We start from the raw sequence: 16,976 nt of genomic DNA on the forward strand, positions 1-16,976 counted from the left end.
CCCTGAACTCTCCCCTCTTCCCCACCACTCCTCCTCCACCTCCTGCCACCCCACCCTCCCCTGCTCCTCTCCTAGCTCCTACACCATACCAGCAACTCCACAGGCGGACCCCAGGAGGGGCCCAGAGGCCTCCAGCCCCAACCGCCCCCCTGGAAATCCCTGCCCGCCCCCACCCCACCAGCCCTGGTCCCAGCCCTGGCTTGGACAAGAGCTGCTTTCTGGGCTGGGCCTCCGATGGGCTGTGGGAGCCTCCTGGCCTCCTTTAGCCATCTGTTACATGGGGGTGGGGACACGGGTCCGGTGCCAGGCACTGGGGACACGGCAGTGACCGAGACAGGCAGGGGCTCTGCTCACAGCCGCCAGCCCAGGAGGGGCCATCCCCTGAGCCCTCCGTGGTGACCTTCACAGGGCTGTGCTGAGACAGGGCAGCGTGGTTTGGGGAGGGAGGAGCGTCACTGGGGCCCCTGGGGCGGGACTGGGAATCAGAGGTCCCCCTTTTCCAGAACCAGCCCCATCGAGCTGATTCAGGGCCCAGAGAAGACTCTCTCTGAGGCCTGGGCTGTGTCATAGAAACCAAAGGGCTGGACCAGTGGGGGTCTTCCCAGCTTGGCAAGGAGGCCCCACCGGAAGGACCTCTCCCCCCCACATCCCTCAGCCCCTTCAAAGCACCAACCACAAAGGCTTCCAGCCTGCAGCTCATCTCCGAACCGCCCCCCCCCGTCAGCCCAGACTCAAGTGTCCCCTCCCAGTGGCCCTATCTGGAGGCCTCCACCACCACTCCTGGCCTCCCCTGGGCTAATGTCCCAGGGATTGTGTCACTAACTCCCATCCTGGTAGAGGACCCCCAGCTCCCTCCAGAATCACCTGCCTGGTCAGCACCGCGAACAGTGCCCGGCACAGAGTAGGTACTCAATAAACACGCAGGGGTGGAACAAGCAAAGGAATGAATGAACCAACAGGCGACACCGGCAAACCATAAACACCGGATAAGAGGACTCCGTGACAGGTGAGCCAGGAGATCTGACGATCCGAAACTGGGGGTTTTCCCTGCTTTTTTGAAAGTTTGCATGATGCCACTTGGCTTTTACAAAATTAGCACCTGCTTTTTAAGACAAGTGCCTGCTTTTGAAAACTGAAAGAAATCTGAAGAGGATTTTTGCTTTTTTACAAAGAAAAGTGAAAATAGCATCCAATGCTTCATAGAGGCAGTGGCCCCCAGCTGCGAGAGCAGCCACCAAGCTCCTTCCAGGGGACCACACTCAGCATCTCCACATCCAGCCCCACAGCTTTGAACTTGTCTGTGAGCATCTGGGCTGTACTGCGACCTATTCTGTGCCTCGATGAGCAAGCGTGTCCTGAGGTACCAGGAAAGCCTGCGAGAGCCCGTGAGGGCGTTAGTGTGGAACCGGGCGTGGTCACACTGAGCGTGTTTGGTGGGGTTTGCTGGGTTTTGTTTGGGTCCTGGGAATGCTCTGCGTTCTTTTCATGTACATTAATAGGAACTGCTTCCTTGCTTTCTGCCTTCATTTCAGCTGAGGAGGTTTCACAGGAAGGCTCTACCCTGGGGTGGCAGGATTGTGGGGTGGTGGGCTGTAGGGGAACCAGGACTAACAGAGAACCGGGAGGACCATCTCCGAGACAGGCCCGCATCCGCATTTGAGAGGCCCTGAGAAGCCCAGAGAGCTTTGCAAACTGTCACCTCTGCATCAGACAGCGTCTGCCAAACGTGCTTGGCCCCAGAACGCATTTTTGTGTCCTTTTGGTGGGGCAGCAACAAAATCCTGGAATACGTTTTGGGAAACTCTGACAGACACCCATGTCCCACCCTCGCAACCATGGCTGGACAGATGGCCAACAACCTGAGAACGGAGAGGTCCCTCGCTTCTGTCTTTCTGCAGGGCCGGGCACAGCACAGTGCTGAGCACACAGTAGGTGCTCCAAAAGTATTGGAAAGAATGGGTATGAAGGAAACTCAAGAGCAAAGCCCACCCCCCACGAGCCTTCCCTCTGCCCCTGCACGGACAGGCTGGACCGTGCAAACGTGCATGTGTGTACACACACCAGCCCAAGACACACACGCATGCCCAGGCGCACACATACTGCAGACACACATATAGACTCACATGTCACACAGTTGTGGGCACACACATGCACATGCAACAGGCACACACAGGCACACACGTGTCCCCATTCGGGGGCACGCACCCTCCCACAAGTCCCCTTCCCTGTGCCTGGCCAGCATGCCCTTTAAACAGGGCAGCTGTCCTTGGAGAGGTGGGGACAATGGACATAGAGGATGCTGAAGCCTCATCCCCAAGCTGGCTCCTCCAAGAGGGTAGGGTGGCCCAGTGAGTGACAAGGTAAAAGCTAAATTTTTCCCTGCCCACTTTTGCTGGCCAGCATTCTGCACGCAAACCCACAGGTGCACGTGTGTGAGGGAGGCAGACGGGCAAAGTTAGGCGGCTCCAGAGCGTGACTCCAACCCAACCCCATGACCACTTCAGCCTCGCAAAGCGCTGTCTCCCGGCCTGAGACTTCGCCCTCACACCTCTCTTGGGAGCAGAGCCCCATGTCACAGAAAATGAAGACAAGGATATGGTGGGATAAGGGGTGGGAGCCCAGGTCTGCCTGCTCAGAACCCCACACACACATCCCAGAAGCTTCTGGGTTCCAGAGTGTTCCCAAGGTGCACCCTGGCCTGGGTCAGTGGTAGGCATGACCCCCGGCTCCAATCCTTGCCCTGTCCTTAGGCACAATTCTGAAACAAGGTCATTGTATGACCTTGAACATTGACTTTCCCTCTCTAAGAAAGTCTGATCACTCCTTCACATGGGAAGGAGTTCAGCTGAGGATTCTCTGAGGCCCATTATTGCTCCGGGGGAAGAAAGCCTGAGGCCCCTACCTGCACGGTCAGGAGGCAGTGGGTGTCGAGATTAAATAAGCTACTGTGCTCATCAGCCCTGGCCGCTGTGGCTGGGATGCTGGAGCATCATCCTGTAAACTGTAAGGTCGTGGGTTCAGCTCCCAGTCAGGGCACATGCCTAGGTTGCAGGTTCCGTCCCCCATCAAGGCACATATGAGAGGCAACTGATCATGTTTCTCTCCCACATCAATTTTTTTTCCTCTCTCTCTCCCCCTCCCTTCCCCTCTCTCTAAAATCAATAAGCATGTCCTCAGGTGAGGATGAACAAAAAGAGGTGCTCATGAATGTTAGCTGCTCTTGGTATTGTGATTCTGGGCCCTCTTCCAGGCCTCGACTGATTCCCCCATCCAAAGGAATTCCTCCAGCCTGTCTCGGCCCTCAACCTGCACCTCTGTCTTGGGCTGTCCTGTCTGGTCCTGTAGTTAGGATCTTATGTCCTCTCCAGACTGTGCACTCCCTGAGAGCGTGGCGTCCATTTCGTTCATTTCTGCAGCCTCCTTGTAGCCCAGGCCAAGAGGCTTGCCTGGGTGAGCTACTCTGGATTTAGATGAATGGGGGGAAAGGAGGAAGGAAGAAGGGATGAAGGGAGGGAGGGAAAGGAAAGAAGGATGGATGGATGGATGGATGGATGGATGGAGGGAAGGAGGATGGATGGATGGATGGATGGATGATGGATGGATAATGGATGGGTGGATGGATGATGGATGGATGATGGATGGATGGGTGGATGGATAATGAATGGATGGATGGATGGATGATGGATGGATGATGGGTGGATGGATGGATGGATGGATGGAAAAAAGACATGACTAAAGAATGAGCTGAGGGAAAGAAATGCCCAAACCCCCGAGCTCCACATTCAGTGCAGTGCCCCTTCCCGAAGAAGAAGTAAAAACGGTCTATAAACATAAGAAAAATCGTCAACTTCACTAGCAATCAAGAGAGTACAAATTAAAACCATAAGGTATTTCTTGCCTGCCAGATAGACAAAAGGAGAGAGTGGAGAAGTTGAGAGGAAGGAGAGGAGGAAGAGGAGGAAGAGGAGGAGGGAGAGACAGAAAAAGGACCCATCCTGTGAGGGCCGGATTCGGAGGAACTCACCCTCACACACCGTTACTGAAGGGTACGTGGGCCCACCCTTTCTGGAGGGCAATGTGGAAACATCCATCCAGCTTCCCACCTGACTACCCTGCGACCTAAGGATTCCACTTCCAGGAATCTGGCCTAAGAAACACAACAACCGCCCTGACTGGTGTGGCTCAGTGGCTTGGGCATCCTCCCACAAACTGAAAGGTCGCCGGTTCAATTCCCAGTCAGGGCACATGCCTGGGTTACTGGCCTTGTCCCTGGGTGGGGGCACGTGAGAGGCAACCAATCACTGTTTCTCTCTCACATCGACGTTTCTCTCCTTCTCTTTCTCCCTCCCTTCCCTCTCTCTAAAAATAAATAAATAAAATCTTTTTTTTAAAGACAATAATTTATAAACAAGGATTCTCACTGATTGCATCACTATTTATAACAGCAAAAACCTGGAAGCAACTATGTGTCCATCCGTAGAGGGATGTGAATAAATTCTGGCCCTTCTGCTCTGAAGCAGCCTGGCTACAGAGAAGGTCTCTACCACCCACGTGCTGGGACCTTCTAGACTCAGGGCCCTTAGCCCTGGCCGCACCCTTGAAGAATCAAAAAGCTTGAAAAAACACCTGGGCTGGGGTCTCACCCTCAAAGACTCTGGACTATTGGGTCTGCGGTGGGGCCCAGGGATGGCTATTTCTTTCAGTGCCTACAATGGCACTGACACGCAACCAAGACTGGGAACTCACGGCTACGTGCCAAGTCCAAGGAACAGCGGCGGCGTCAAGCAGTCCCTGGCACTCTCTGGGTTTCAGACTCTGTCCGCGTGGGTAAAGGCACAGGTTTTTGTGCAAATGCACCACGGAAGGGGTCTGGAAGGGATGGTAACTAAGAACAGTGCTTATCTCTAGGGAGGGGGGGCATTATTTTGTTGGATGTGTAAATCACTTTTTTAAATATGTGAATAGGGGCAGTCCCAAAGGCAGACTGCACATACTGGGTGGGCAACTGGACCCATGTGCCACGCCTGTGCCCGCAGCCCTCTGTCCTAGCCCAGAGTCTCGGCACTTCTCCAGCCCCTGCAGGAATCACGGGTTTCTTTGTTGTCCGTTCTGGCCACTGAGGCAGGTATAAATAAAGGTCATGGCTGTTGACTTGGGCTCTGGAGCTGGACTAGGCCGGGGCTAACCTCAGCTCTGCGACCTCCAGCCGTGTGACTTTGGGCCAGGTACTCGGGAGCCTCGGTCTGGGCGCCTGGGAAATCGAGAACACCAGAGAGCCGGGATGGAGAACCCATGGGAAGCGAGGGAGGCAGGGCCTGGCACAGCGAGTGCCTGGTCGTGACTGTCTCTCTGCGTGTCCTCCCCGGGGACCAGGGCTGGTCATGCTGGCGGCCCTGGATGGGCACACGTGGGTCCTGCTCATCCAGGGCCAGGGAGCAAATCTGCCCTGCTCTCCAGGTTCCCCAGAGCCGCCTCCTCAGGCTTCCCGGTCTGTGAACTGGTCCCTGCAACAAGCAACTCGAAAAGACCTAGTAACATCGATCTAGCCTGTAATATTTGAAAGCCGAAGCTTTATGTGTTTTCCCCTTCTTATGTGCCAGGAACTACAACCCGGAGCCACCTAAAACACGTAGCTAGTCCAACCAGTTCCAACCCACTTCACAGACAGGGACACAGAGGCCCACGGAGGGAGCTGTCTGCCCAAGACCACACAGCATGCTTCCTCCACCTGCACCCACCCCATTTCTCACCCCAAGAGAAATGAGCAGAGGGGCTTCCTTCTCTGTGCTGAGTTTTCCCTCATTGGAAGGGGCCCCTGTACACACCCCCCATGTCCTCCTTCCTGCAAACCTCTCCCGCTCCTCCCCAACTCCTACTGCCGCCGGGGGCACACCGTCCCTGAAGGATGAGGAAGTCCCGAAGCCCACTGGGCTGGGCTGCAGAGCCCTCCCTGGCCAGCCCTGAATGAGGTCAGCTCTGTCCAGTCTGAAGCCCCATCGGCAATGAGACAGGATGGTGGAGCGGCTGGGGGGCGGGGCATATATTCAATTAAAAGTTTTGATTTATTTCAAATTGGTACAAAAATCTCATACCGCTTGTATCATTTAAAAACAGTGTTTTACAATCTAGCACAGTGCTTGGCACAAAGCCTTCAATGAACAGTAGCTACACGCCCAGCAATGCCCGGCTCGAGCCATGCCCCCCACCCCACCCCACACCCAGAGGGGCAGAAGGGCTCCCCGCCCCAGGTGGGGCTGCTCTCACCTCCTGAACACCTGAAGGGAGGCGGAGAAGGTGAGGAGGGACTCTCACAGGTACCCACGGTGAGCCCAAGTTCTGCCCAGGCCTTAAAAATGGCCTGTGCCCCCACCCCCGTCAGCCCGCCCACCCGGTCATTCTCACGCTCACTCCTTCATTCAGGAATTCATTTACTCACTGAGTCACTCATTCACTGGTCCGTTCATGCTTCCCCTCTACAGTTTACACACTTACTCATTCACTTCATTAAAAACCCTTTGGAAACACAGGGACCCAGGAGCCCAGGGGGACGCCATCGACAAGTGAGCCCGGGGTCCCCAGAAGCCCACCAGACAGGCCGCATCCCTTACAAAGAAATCCTTCCCCGGAGTGAGGAGGGCAGGCGAGTTTTGCCAGCTCTCCACAGGGCCGCTCCGGGGACGGGATTTGAGTGGCTCCCTGCAGCCCCAGGACACAGACCCAGGACCGGCGCGCTAAGTGAGAGGAGGCAGACTGCAGCCTGCCGGGAGGAGAAGTCCCATCAGGAACCCATAGGTGCCCTCCCATTCAGGGCGTGGACGAGAGCTGGCCCAGCCGGAGGAAACCTGGGACACCACAGACACACCCACGGAGTTTGAAAGAGCTGGCCTCCAAGCTTCCTTCCCAACCCAGGATTTTCAGGCTCCTGAGAAGTTCAAAGGCAAAAGGCAAAGGTCTGAATCTTCCCATCATGCATGCCAGGCCCCTGGCTGGCCAGTCTGCCCCTGAAGCCACAGGGCCTCTGCAGATGCTGTCCTGGGCCCCGGGCAGGTGTGCAAGGTTAGATGCTCCCTAGGGATCCCAGCCCGTTCTGCAGCCTCCACCCCCGGGGGGCCGGGGACCAGAGGCCTGCCCCCTCTTTCCATCCTTCCCTGCCCCTGGGAGGCCACTCTCCTCCCTCATCCTCTCCCTGGGGACTTTCTGGAGCTGGTGATTGTCTCTCCCCCTGCAGCCCCAGGGGGCTAGGGACATATTCTGCTTCAGAAACCAGAATATGCACTACGTTGCTTGGCTACAAGGTCCCGCAGCCCCCAGGCCAAGGGGGTACCTCCAGCCTGGATGTGGCAGCCACCGCCACCCTCCAGCACCCCCTAGCCAGCCACGCCCTGCTCCCTAACCAAGCCCAGATGGCCACCCCTGCCTTCAGGCAGGTAAAATTCAGTGCAACAGGAGTCAGGTGAACAGTATGTTTTATTTAATTAGGACCAACAGAAGAGATAAACCTCACAGCAGGACAGGGAATGACAACGTTGCAAAAACGAATTCATGGCTAGGTAACAAAAGGGCAAATTGCAATTACAGGGAAAGGGGGCCTGGCAACGCCAAGGAGGTCAGTACAGGAGCCTGCGGCGCCCAGACGCGGGCCGCAGGTCAAGGCAACTCAGCGGCCATTCGGAGTAGCTGCCCCTCACCTTTCTTCATCACAGGCAGACCCGCCTGCAGCGTGCCTGGGGGGAGGGGGCGAGTCTGGCCACCTGGGTCCTGGTGGGCAGGTGTGAGGGCCTCCAGGGGGCCTCCCCTGCCAGGGCCACTGGGCAAGCTCACACCCTACCGGTCTCAGGCTTCACAGAGATGTGTCCCCGAGCACATTCGAGAGAAGGACCTTGCTGGTCTTGAGACCGGTCACCTGATCACTCAACAGCTTCTGAGCACCCCGCCTGCCCTGCACCAACCCCCCCACCCCGGCCCACCACACCCAACAGGGCCCTCACCCCTGCCCTGGCTTTGGGCCCACCAGCCTCACCTCTAACTCTAGAGCCAGGAAAAGCAGCCCAGCTCTCCAGAGGGCCCCTCGGCGTCTGGGCCTCTTTCCCAGCTCTACGCGGAAGGACAGAGCTTGAACTGCAAGGCCTCCTGGGAGTGGGGTGGGCTGAGACCCCTGCCCACCCACTACCCCCGGGTGCCGACTGAAATGGAAGCTCCCGGTGGTGACGGCTGCACAACAGTGTGAACATACTTGAAGCCACTAAACTGTACCCTTTAAAATGGCCAAGATGGCATCAATGTTGCCTATGTCCCAATCTTTACAAAGGAAAGAAATGAAGAAAAGAAATGAAGGGCCGCTGCCCCCCACCCCGGACCAGCTGGGTGAGTCCGCAAGTGGGCTCCTGATTCCGCAACTGCCACCAGCTCCACCGCCGGTGAAGGTGAGGACCACCCCGCTGAGGACCCAGCTGCTGTGGACGAATCCACACTCTCCCCCAGTCAAGGCTCACACACCTTTTCCCACTCGATGCCTTGAATTATCTCAATAAACACGTCTGGGAAGAATGCGGGTTCCCAACAATCCACCGTCCAACTTTCATGCCCAAGGAAGTGTGTGGACTTACACACTCTCCCTCCAAAAGGAGGGCTCCCCGGGGGCTTCCTGCCCAGCGCCCAGTGCGCCCCCCAGACAGGCCACCAGCTTCCACGCCTCTCTCGTCCCCAAAGCCCGGGGCCTTCACTGACGTCAGCCCCATCACCCCATTAGCTGCGAGAGTGAAAATGCTATTAAACGAGTGAGCCCATCTACACAGCCCCATTTTATATCCCAATTCAGAAGATGACACGAACATCTGCTTTCACTTCAAGACATTAATTTTCAATTATTGGAGAAAAACAAAATTAGCCCTGACAGATTGCTGGTGAACACGGGCTCTTGTCTGGTGGTTCGTGATAACAACGTCGGAGGCCCACAGTTAGTGTCCTCTGACAAAGTCTCCTGATGAGTCCCTGTCACCTGGAGTCCGAAGCAGCGGTCTCCTTGCCCCAGGTCCTTCTGCCCACGCTCCAGGAACGGCCTCTTTGGCAGCCGCGTTCGGAGAACTTGGGGATTTTAGGTTTCCGTCTTTCTGGAGACGGCAGGGGATGGAAGGGGGTAAATACACAACATCCGCCCCGACCATTTCTGGCTTCCAACCTTTCCAGGCTCACATCTCCTTCAGGGGCAAGATGTCACACACTTAGACAGCATATGGATCCCTTCCAAGTCCAAGGGCGCCCGGTCAAGGCACACCTCAAGTGCCTCATTATTTGACTTTGCCACCTGCGACGGGAGGATGGGCTCTGGGGTTCCCTTATGAGACCCCTCCCCACCTGCATAATGCCATCTGGGATCTGCCCTGGCCAGGTGACTCAGTGGGTTGGAGCATCATCCCCATACCCCAAAAGGTTGTGGGTTCAATCCCCGGTCAGGGCACATACCTAGGTTTCAGATTCAATATCCTGGGTCAGGGCATGTACGGGAGGGAACTGATGGATTTCTGTCTGTCTCTCTCTGTCTCTCTCTCTATTTCTCTCTCATCAATAAACATACCCTTTGGTGAAGATTAAATATACATGTAAAGTGCCATCCAGTTTAGCAGGGTCCTAAACTCGGCAGCCCCGTCCTCTGAAACTGGAGTGCTTCTCAACCTCCTATAACACAAAACTATTTGCTCTGGTCCCTGAGCCTGGTTCAGCCCCAGTCAGAGTCTAAGGAAACTTTTAAAAACCCTGAATCTGCCGACCGCGCGGCCCCCAAACCCTGGGAACAATGCACTCGGTAAGAGGTCATCAGCACTGCCATCCCACCGGCCAGACAGGTCCTTCACGTACCCTGGCTGCCGCGGTCACTGTGTCCGTACGAAGCCACGGAAATGTGAATGAGCAGAAGACTACTTCGGATATAGTGACGGGGCGATCTCGGAACGTGACTTGTCACAGCTGACACCAGAGCGTGTTTGCCTAGCTCACCAGAGGGGGGAGGCAGGGGAACACCAGAGAAAGGAAGGCCAAAGAAAAGAGAGAGAGAGAGAGAACAACAACAACAACAACAACAAAGGAAAATCATATCTTTAAAGGCGAGAATGATCGGCGCTGCTACTTCCAAAGTCAACTGGGTAACTGAGCTCACATCGGGTAATTGACTCTGCCGGTAGAACAACAGCCACGTAACAAAGAGAGCGGCGTGTTTTCACAGCACTAATCTATAACGCTGGGGGGCCCTCCGCTGTCAGCCCGGCTGACAGTACAATAGCTTTCAAAGGGATATTACCATCATGCTTTTATTCCTGACATCAATCAAGACAAAGAGAATCCTTTCCGCGAGACATTAAAAATCAACCCTTTGGAGGAGAAGATAGGTAAAACAGCGCTCCCCTTAAGGCAGCCGCACCGAGCAATCAGCTAATTGGCACGCCTTGAAAGAGGTAAAGTATTTTTATTTACGGAGTGTACATCCCCGGTCATAGGCTGCCACCGACCCGGGCAGGTAGGCTGGGAATGCGAAGTTTCCATCAGGGTGTCCCCCGCTTCTCTCCGCCCTACCTCTCCCTCCACGGGCCAAGGGAGCGGACGGGCCGGCACCAAAAACTTCAACTGGGACATCACCAACCCAGGCTTCATTAGTCCATTTGGGCGCACAACTACTCTGGCTCCCAGGTAGTTGTCTGCCGTGATTACCCCGCAGGTAAGGAAGGCGCCCCAATATTGATCACAAATGTTTTCAAGACAGGAAGATAACATTCCTTAAAAACAGTTGTGTACCACAGACAGGATTCAGGGGAGGGTGAACGTACCCCAACCCCGGCCAATCCAAGAGCGAACTAAATGAACTCATCCATCTTGGTGTAAAAAAATTGGGGCCCTGCTTGGGTGGCCCAGTTGGTTGGAGCATCTTCCCGTCCACCAAAGGGTGTGGGTTCAACCCCAGGTCAGGGCACATACCTAGGTTGCAGGTTCGATCCCCGGCGCCCAGCCTTGGCATGTAAGGTAGGCAACAATCAATATTTTACGTTCTCTCTCTCTCTCAAATTTATTTTTTTTTTTAAAAAAACCATATCCTCAGGTGAGGATGAAAACAGAAATAGGTAAAAACCAGCTGGCCATCCTCCCTGGGTGGTCACAGCTGCCTGAGTGTAAGAAGTTGGTGCATTCACAGGCCCAGGAGCAGGAAATTCAGAGATGCTAATATTTGCAAGAGCTCATTGTCTACACTCTCTGTGGAAGCCACTGACACCACGGCCCGCCCAGGGGTCCAGCGTGCCACACCCCACCCGTCTCCAGGGCCGGACGGGTCTAGGTGGCCCTGAATCAAAGGCGATAGCTGAGCAGGAGGGGGAGAGAGAACTCCCCATTTCCAGCCTGGAGGTCCCTCTGGAACTGAAAGCCAAGGTGTTTTGTGACTTTTCCCTCTGGTCCCTAACAGGCCATCTGCCAAAACCACGCGGGGAGTCCAGTCACTCAAACACAGAGATATTACTCTCCATGCACCTGCAGCAGAAAAGGATGTTTTCACTTTCCAGACATCACTGGACACCGGTGTTTATTTTTCAACAGTATCTGCACAAGAAGTGCTGTTCATTTCACTGCAAAACGGGCAGAAATGGTACAAGAAGAGGGAACCGGCTCTAACACCGCCTGGAGGCATCCTGTTCTCCCCCACACACACACTCACACACACCAACCACCTACGGCAGCCCTTTTCCGAGCACCAGGCAGCCCGTGTGCACTGCCAGCCTCAGCGGCAGGCTTCTTGCGTTTACACATCCAAATGAACAGTTAAGAGAAATCAATGCATCTAATTGCCAGACTATTAAATCCTACATCAGGGGAAGAATTCCACAGCCACCAGCTTAAGAGTTGGCTACCGATACAGCAATTATTGCAACTTTCATTTAGGCTGAACCGGATCCCCAGCCTTTCATCCCCAGCCAGAGCGCAGTGCTCAGAGATGCCCCGCTCCGGCTTCCCTCCTCCTCCGCTAACGCGCTGTGGCGTGCCACAGCCCTGCCAGGGCTCACGGGCTCCGCCGAATGACTTGCCGACTGCAAAGTCACCGGCATTTTGCCCTTTTCCTTATTAACGCACCCCAGGCACCTTACGGTTAACCATTTAGCAAGGTCATCTTTGTTCGATGGCTAAGTTTGTGCAAGCAAACAGGTGTAAGAATCTCAACAGCAATTACCAGACATAAAGGATGTTTTGGACGGGGAGACAGGCTTCCAAAGCTGGGAAGGGGGACTTCATTGAAGAGGGGGGGTGGTTACATTGGAGGAGAAGGTGCCAGGCGCCCCCAACCACAGGCGAAGCTGAAGAACCTATAAAGGATTTGTTTTGCCCTTCCTACAAGATCATGTACATTTAGCCAAACAAATCTGGACAGTTTACACTTGTATGTGGTCTCAGCTGAATCAAGAAACCTGTAACCTCAGAACGCCTCTATTTATTACATCTCAATTATTTCCATGGAAACACGAGCAGCGGCAAGCTACACTGTTCCCAAGTCCCTAGACCACCAAATTTGTAAGACGGACTTTTGAGGAGCTGCAGGCTGGCAGGGGAGGGGACCGAGAGGGGGAGGGGAGCCCAGAGAAGGCACTGGGAGTAGTTTTGGACGTTGGGGCTGGCGGGGGGGGGGGGGGGGGGGGGGGGGGGGGGCGGTGCATGGACACGGCCTCACTGCTAATTAATATTAAGAACTGTAATTAACAGGCTGTTGCTAGATGGAGAAAATTGACAGTATTACCAATTATTCCAAAGTTTGAAGCTGAGGCTGGGAAAAGATGTATTAATTTTCTGTATAAATGAAGAGGCTGTTCCGTGGATGTCAGGAGGCAGTGTGGGTGAAGGGGAACAGGTAGGCCAACCCCCGACATTTGTTCTCCACAGAAATAACATCAGTGAGATGGGATGAGAAGAGCCCCCCGAACAAGGCCACAACTATCAAAGGGAACCAATGCCGCACCACACCACCTGGAAACCAGAAAGGGGGAGACCGGCGCAGGGAGGGAAAATCCGTCAGAAAATGTGACTTTCTCGTAAGGTGTGAGGCTGGGGGGGTTGGTTGGTTGGTTGGTTTTTAATCATGAGGCTTTTGAAAACCAATAAGGCTATTCTGCCCCCTGCCCTAATGCCCCAGCTCCCTTCCCTATTCGCTGGGTGTCCTCCCGGGGAGCTGGGTTTTCCCAAAAAGGACAAACACCCCCGGGGACAAGTGACCCCACTCCAGAAGAGAGGTTGTGTCCCTGAATGGGAAGCGAACCCAGCCGGCCTGCAGAAGCCTGTTTGACTTTCAAAGCTGCGGTGCTTTCAAATCACACTTTCTGAGCATCCATTAGAAACTGTTACATTTCTGTCTTTCCTCCCTGCTATGTATGGGCTTTCACGTTTCCGAGATCAGTTACAAATTACAGTGAAGCGACTTTCACCGCAGAATGTGTGCGGGCTGGGGAAGTCCACCACGCCTCTGCCTCAGCTCAGACACACAGCCGCGGGGGCGACATAAACTAAAACCAAATTTAAAAGGCACCCCTGTTCCTTAAGAAGCACCTTCAAGCACCTTTAAAGGTGAAGACCTGTCGTTTTAAATGCTTGGTGGGTGGCTGTCCATGCTCAAGCACACACTTTTGAATATTGCTTAAGAAGGGGGGGGGGGGCAGTTCTTAAAAAGCAATAAATCCATCACCTGCTACAACTCTTATCTATTCAAATTATCTTCTCTCTCTCAATTCCTCCCTTGATAAGTGGCCACATCTCCACCCTATTCACCCAGTAAACTGAATAAAAAGCAAAATGGTGAGAAGCAAGAGTTGTAGCTGCTTTGGGAAAATGCAAAGAACCACCACAGGGAGAAAGAGAGGATCTCAGACTCCAAGGGCAGAAGGGTGCTGTGTGGTTGATATCTACAACACTTCTCAAAAGTGCGCACACCCGTCCTGTTTCCACTTTGCCCTCTTCCCCAGCCCCTCGTGCCCCGCCCCCCATCACTTGGACTGAATTGTCTGCCATCCATCCACACAGCCACATTTAGAGTCACTCATTTAAAGTCACGGCAAGGTGCATTTCACGAAAGACTGGAGACCAATTCTTGAGTCTCTCTCGGAGACACTTGCAGTAGTTTCAGAATCCGGCCGGGCAACTGTGAATCACCCCCCCCACCCCGCCCCCATCTGTTCACCGAGAATAGCTCTACCTTTGCTTTCTGTGTCTCACCTTCTCAAATAAGGAGGTTGGGAGGCACAGATGGATGTTAGAGCCAGGTAAGCTCTGCTTCTTCCTCTACGAGAAATCTGCGCCTAAACACAGATTTAACTCAAAAATCAACAGCCTGAGTTAAATAAAAACTGACTTCCCAACCGGAGGCTCAGTGCCTACATCTTCTTTGGGGCCACCTTCAGCGGCTCTGGAAGCAGTGAGCCAGAGAAAGAGACAAGAAATCCAATACAATTTCAGACCGCAGAGCCCTCCTATGCAGCCAAAGGACAAATGTCTGCCGTCTTCCTGTCCCCTTCTTGGGGTTCCTCTCTTCAGGCTTCCTTGTCCTGCATCAGAACACCCTCTGGACCCCCAGTTCTGTGCATCAGGCCAGGCTGTTCCAGATTGGGCCGACTGCCAGGGAGAGGGAACGGAAAGCAACTTCTCTCAAGAAAACAGAGGAAAGGCGGCAGGAGGGTGGCTGAGTGTTTGGACTGAGTCAGTGTCCTTCTAAGATGACAACGAGGGGCGAGCGTGGTGCCCAGACTCTCCTGGGACTCTGGGAGAGCAAGGCTGGATGTCTCCGCACCACGGCTGCCTAATTCAGTCCCAGCCATTCCAGTCGGGAGCCAGGCTGGCAGGCAGGGAGCCGGGCCCCAGCGCCCGCTCGCAGGCCTCCAGGAAATGAACTTTTTAGAGCAGAACTGGGGCTCGGGCCAGAGGTCATCAGGGGAGTTGGGAGAAGACAAGGGCCTCAGGACTCTTGGCTCCAGAGACTCAGCTGCTGTCATCTCTCCCTCCTCTTTCATCTCCCGGGGTCGCTAGGCACCCACTCGAGGGGCTAGAATGGGGGCAAAGCAGCCGGCGAGGCCTGGAGAGGCCAGCCCGTGGGGAGAGAAGGGCAGGGGAGGGTCTCAGTCGACCACGGTCTGTCCCTGAGGCTTCGGCTCTCCAAGGGCCCCCTCTTAGCTGGGGGCCCTCGGTGTAAATAGAAAGCCAAGCAAGGAGATTGAAGAGGTGTGAGTGTGAGTGTGTGTGTGAGTGTGTGTGTGTGTGTGTGTGTGTGTGAGTGTAGCGCGCGCCTGTCCCCACAAACGCGCGCACTCCAGGGACCCACGCTGGAAGCTGGCCTGAGTGTCCAGGGTGCGGTACGGATGCGTGGGGACAGGTCCCGGGCGCCCTCCACGGAGGGCGGGCCGCACACGGCGGTCGCTGCGCTCCCCTAGGGACCCGCGTCCCGCCAGCTCAGCGCAGACAATGAACTCCTGGCGGAGGCTTCGGGCCAGGTTGGCCTGGGTGGAAGAGGCAGGAAGTGTGGGGGCCCCGAGACGGGTGTGCGGCACGGCCGGGGGGCACCCGGCGGCCGGGGCGCTTGCAAGCAACGCCCGCCGCCCTCGGCGTCCCGGGGCGACAAGGTGGGGGCCGAGGAAAGGCGGCGAGGCTCGTGGCCCAGCAAGAGCGGCCTCGGAGCTGCCGGCCTCTCGGGCGTCCGGCCTCACCGCCTCTTCCTTCCTCCGCCCGCCCGCCGCCGCCGCCGCCGAGATTCGCAATCCCCGCCAAGTCGGGCCCGCACCCCTTGATTGGCCACGCGGGCCCGGGGCCGGCGCGCAGGAAGCAGCGAGGGCCCCTCCGCGGCGCCCCCAGGCCCGGGTCCCCGGCGGGCGGCGGCGCCGGGCCGGGGAAGGTCCGGGCCGGGAGGGTGTCCGCGGTGGCCCCCTCCGCCGCCGCAGCCTCCGCCTCCCGCGCCCGGCCTCCGCCTCCCCCTCCGCCTCCGCCTCCGCCTCCTCCGCCGCCGCCTCCGCCTCCCCGCTCGCTCGCTCGCTCTCCGCGCGGGTCCCCGGCCGCCCGCCCGCTCGCCGGTCCCTCCTCCCCGCTCGCGCCCTCCCTCCTCGCCCGCCCGCCCGCCCGCCCGCTCGCGCCTCCGCCGGGCCTCGCCCGCTCACCTTTCACCGAGCGCGGCTTCGCCTGCTTCCGCCTGGACATGTCCGGGGCTCCCGGCGCTCCGCCGCCCTGCGCGGCCGGCTCCCCCCGCCGCCCCCCGCCGCTCCGGGCCGCCCTGCTCCCCCTTCTCCTCCGCCTGCCTCTCGGAAACTTTTTTTTTTGCAGCCGGGTCGGCGGCTGCGGGGAGCGGATCGTAGGTCCGGGGCGGCCTCCCTTGGGGGGGCGGCCCGGGCCGGCCGAGGCCGCTCGGGGGCGGGGGGAGGCCCGGGGGGCGCGCCGGGGCCCTGCCTGTTGCAATGCGGCAGCCGGGGGCTCGCGGTCCCAGCGACGGTCCCAGCGGCGCGGGGAGTCCGGAGGCCACTCGGCCGAGCCGAGTTATGCAAAAAAAAAAAAAAAAAAAAAAAAAAAAGCCGCCCCCCTCCCCCTCCCCACCCCCCGCCGGCCCCCGGCCCCTGCGGCCCCCTCCCTCCCTCCCCCACCCCGCCGCCACCCGCACCCTCCTCCTCCTTCTCCTCCGCCCCTTGCCGGATTTTTGTGCAAAGTTTGCAGGCGTCCGGCCACGCAGCCCGGTGCGGAGCTCACAATGAACCCATCTGAGGAGGGGGGACGGGGCTGGAGCCGAGGGGGTCTCAGGGGGGGAGGAGACCGGGAGGCGGTCCGGAGCACGGAAGCTCAGTACCCCCCGGGGAGGAAAAAGCCTTCAAATTATTCCCTGCCGCACACACACAAAAAATAATAATAAATATTAACGGCTAAAAAAAAATGTCCAAACGCCTGGTTTGGAGATTATGATGGATGGGGAGGGGGGTCCCTCAACTCAG

General features: G+C 56.7%; 1 protein-coding gene across 1 annotated transcript in view; it reads right to left on the reverse strand.

Annotated features, from left to right (window-relative positions):
- The window catches only part of ZNF423 (zinc finger protein 423), a 262,089-nt gene extending 245,554 nt beyond the window's left edge, over positions 1–16,535 (reverse strand). The window contains exon 1 of the mRNA XM_053914730.1: positions 16,158–16,535. Coding sequence (XP_053770705.1) covers positions 16,158–16,197 — 40 coding nt within the window. The 5' untranslated portion in view covers positions 16,198–16,535. The remainder of the gene's footprint in view (positions 1–16,157) is intronic.
- Between the last annotated feature and the right edge of the window lie 441 nt (positions 16,536–16,976).

This window comes from Desmodus rotundus, chromosome 12 (assembly GCF_022682495.2).
Source record: "Desmodus rotundus isolate HL8 chromosome 12, HLdesRot8A.1, whole genome shotgun sequence".
Lineage (NCBI taxonomy): Eukaryota > Metazoa > Chordata > Mammalia > Chiroptera > Phyllostomidae > Desmodus > Desmodus rotundus.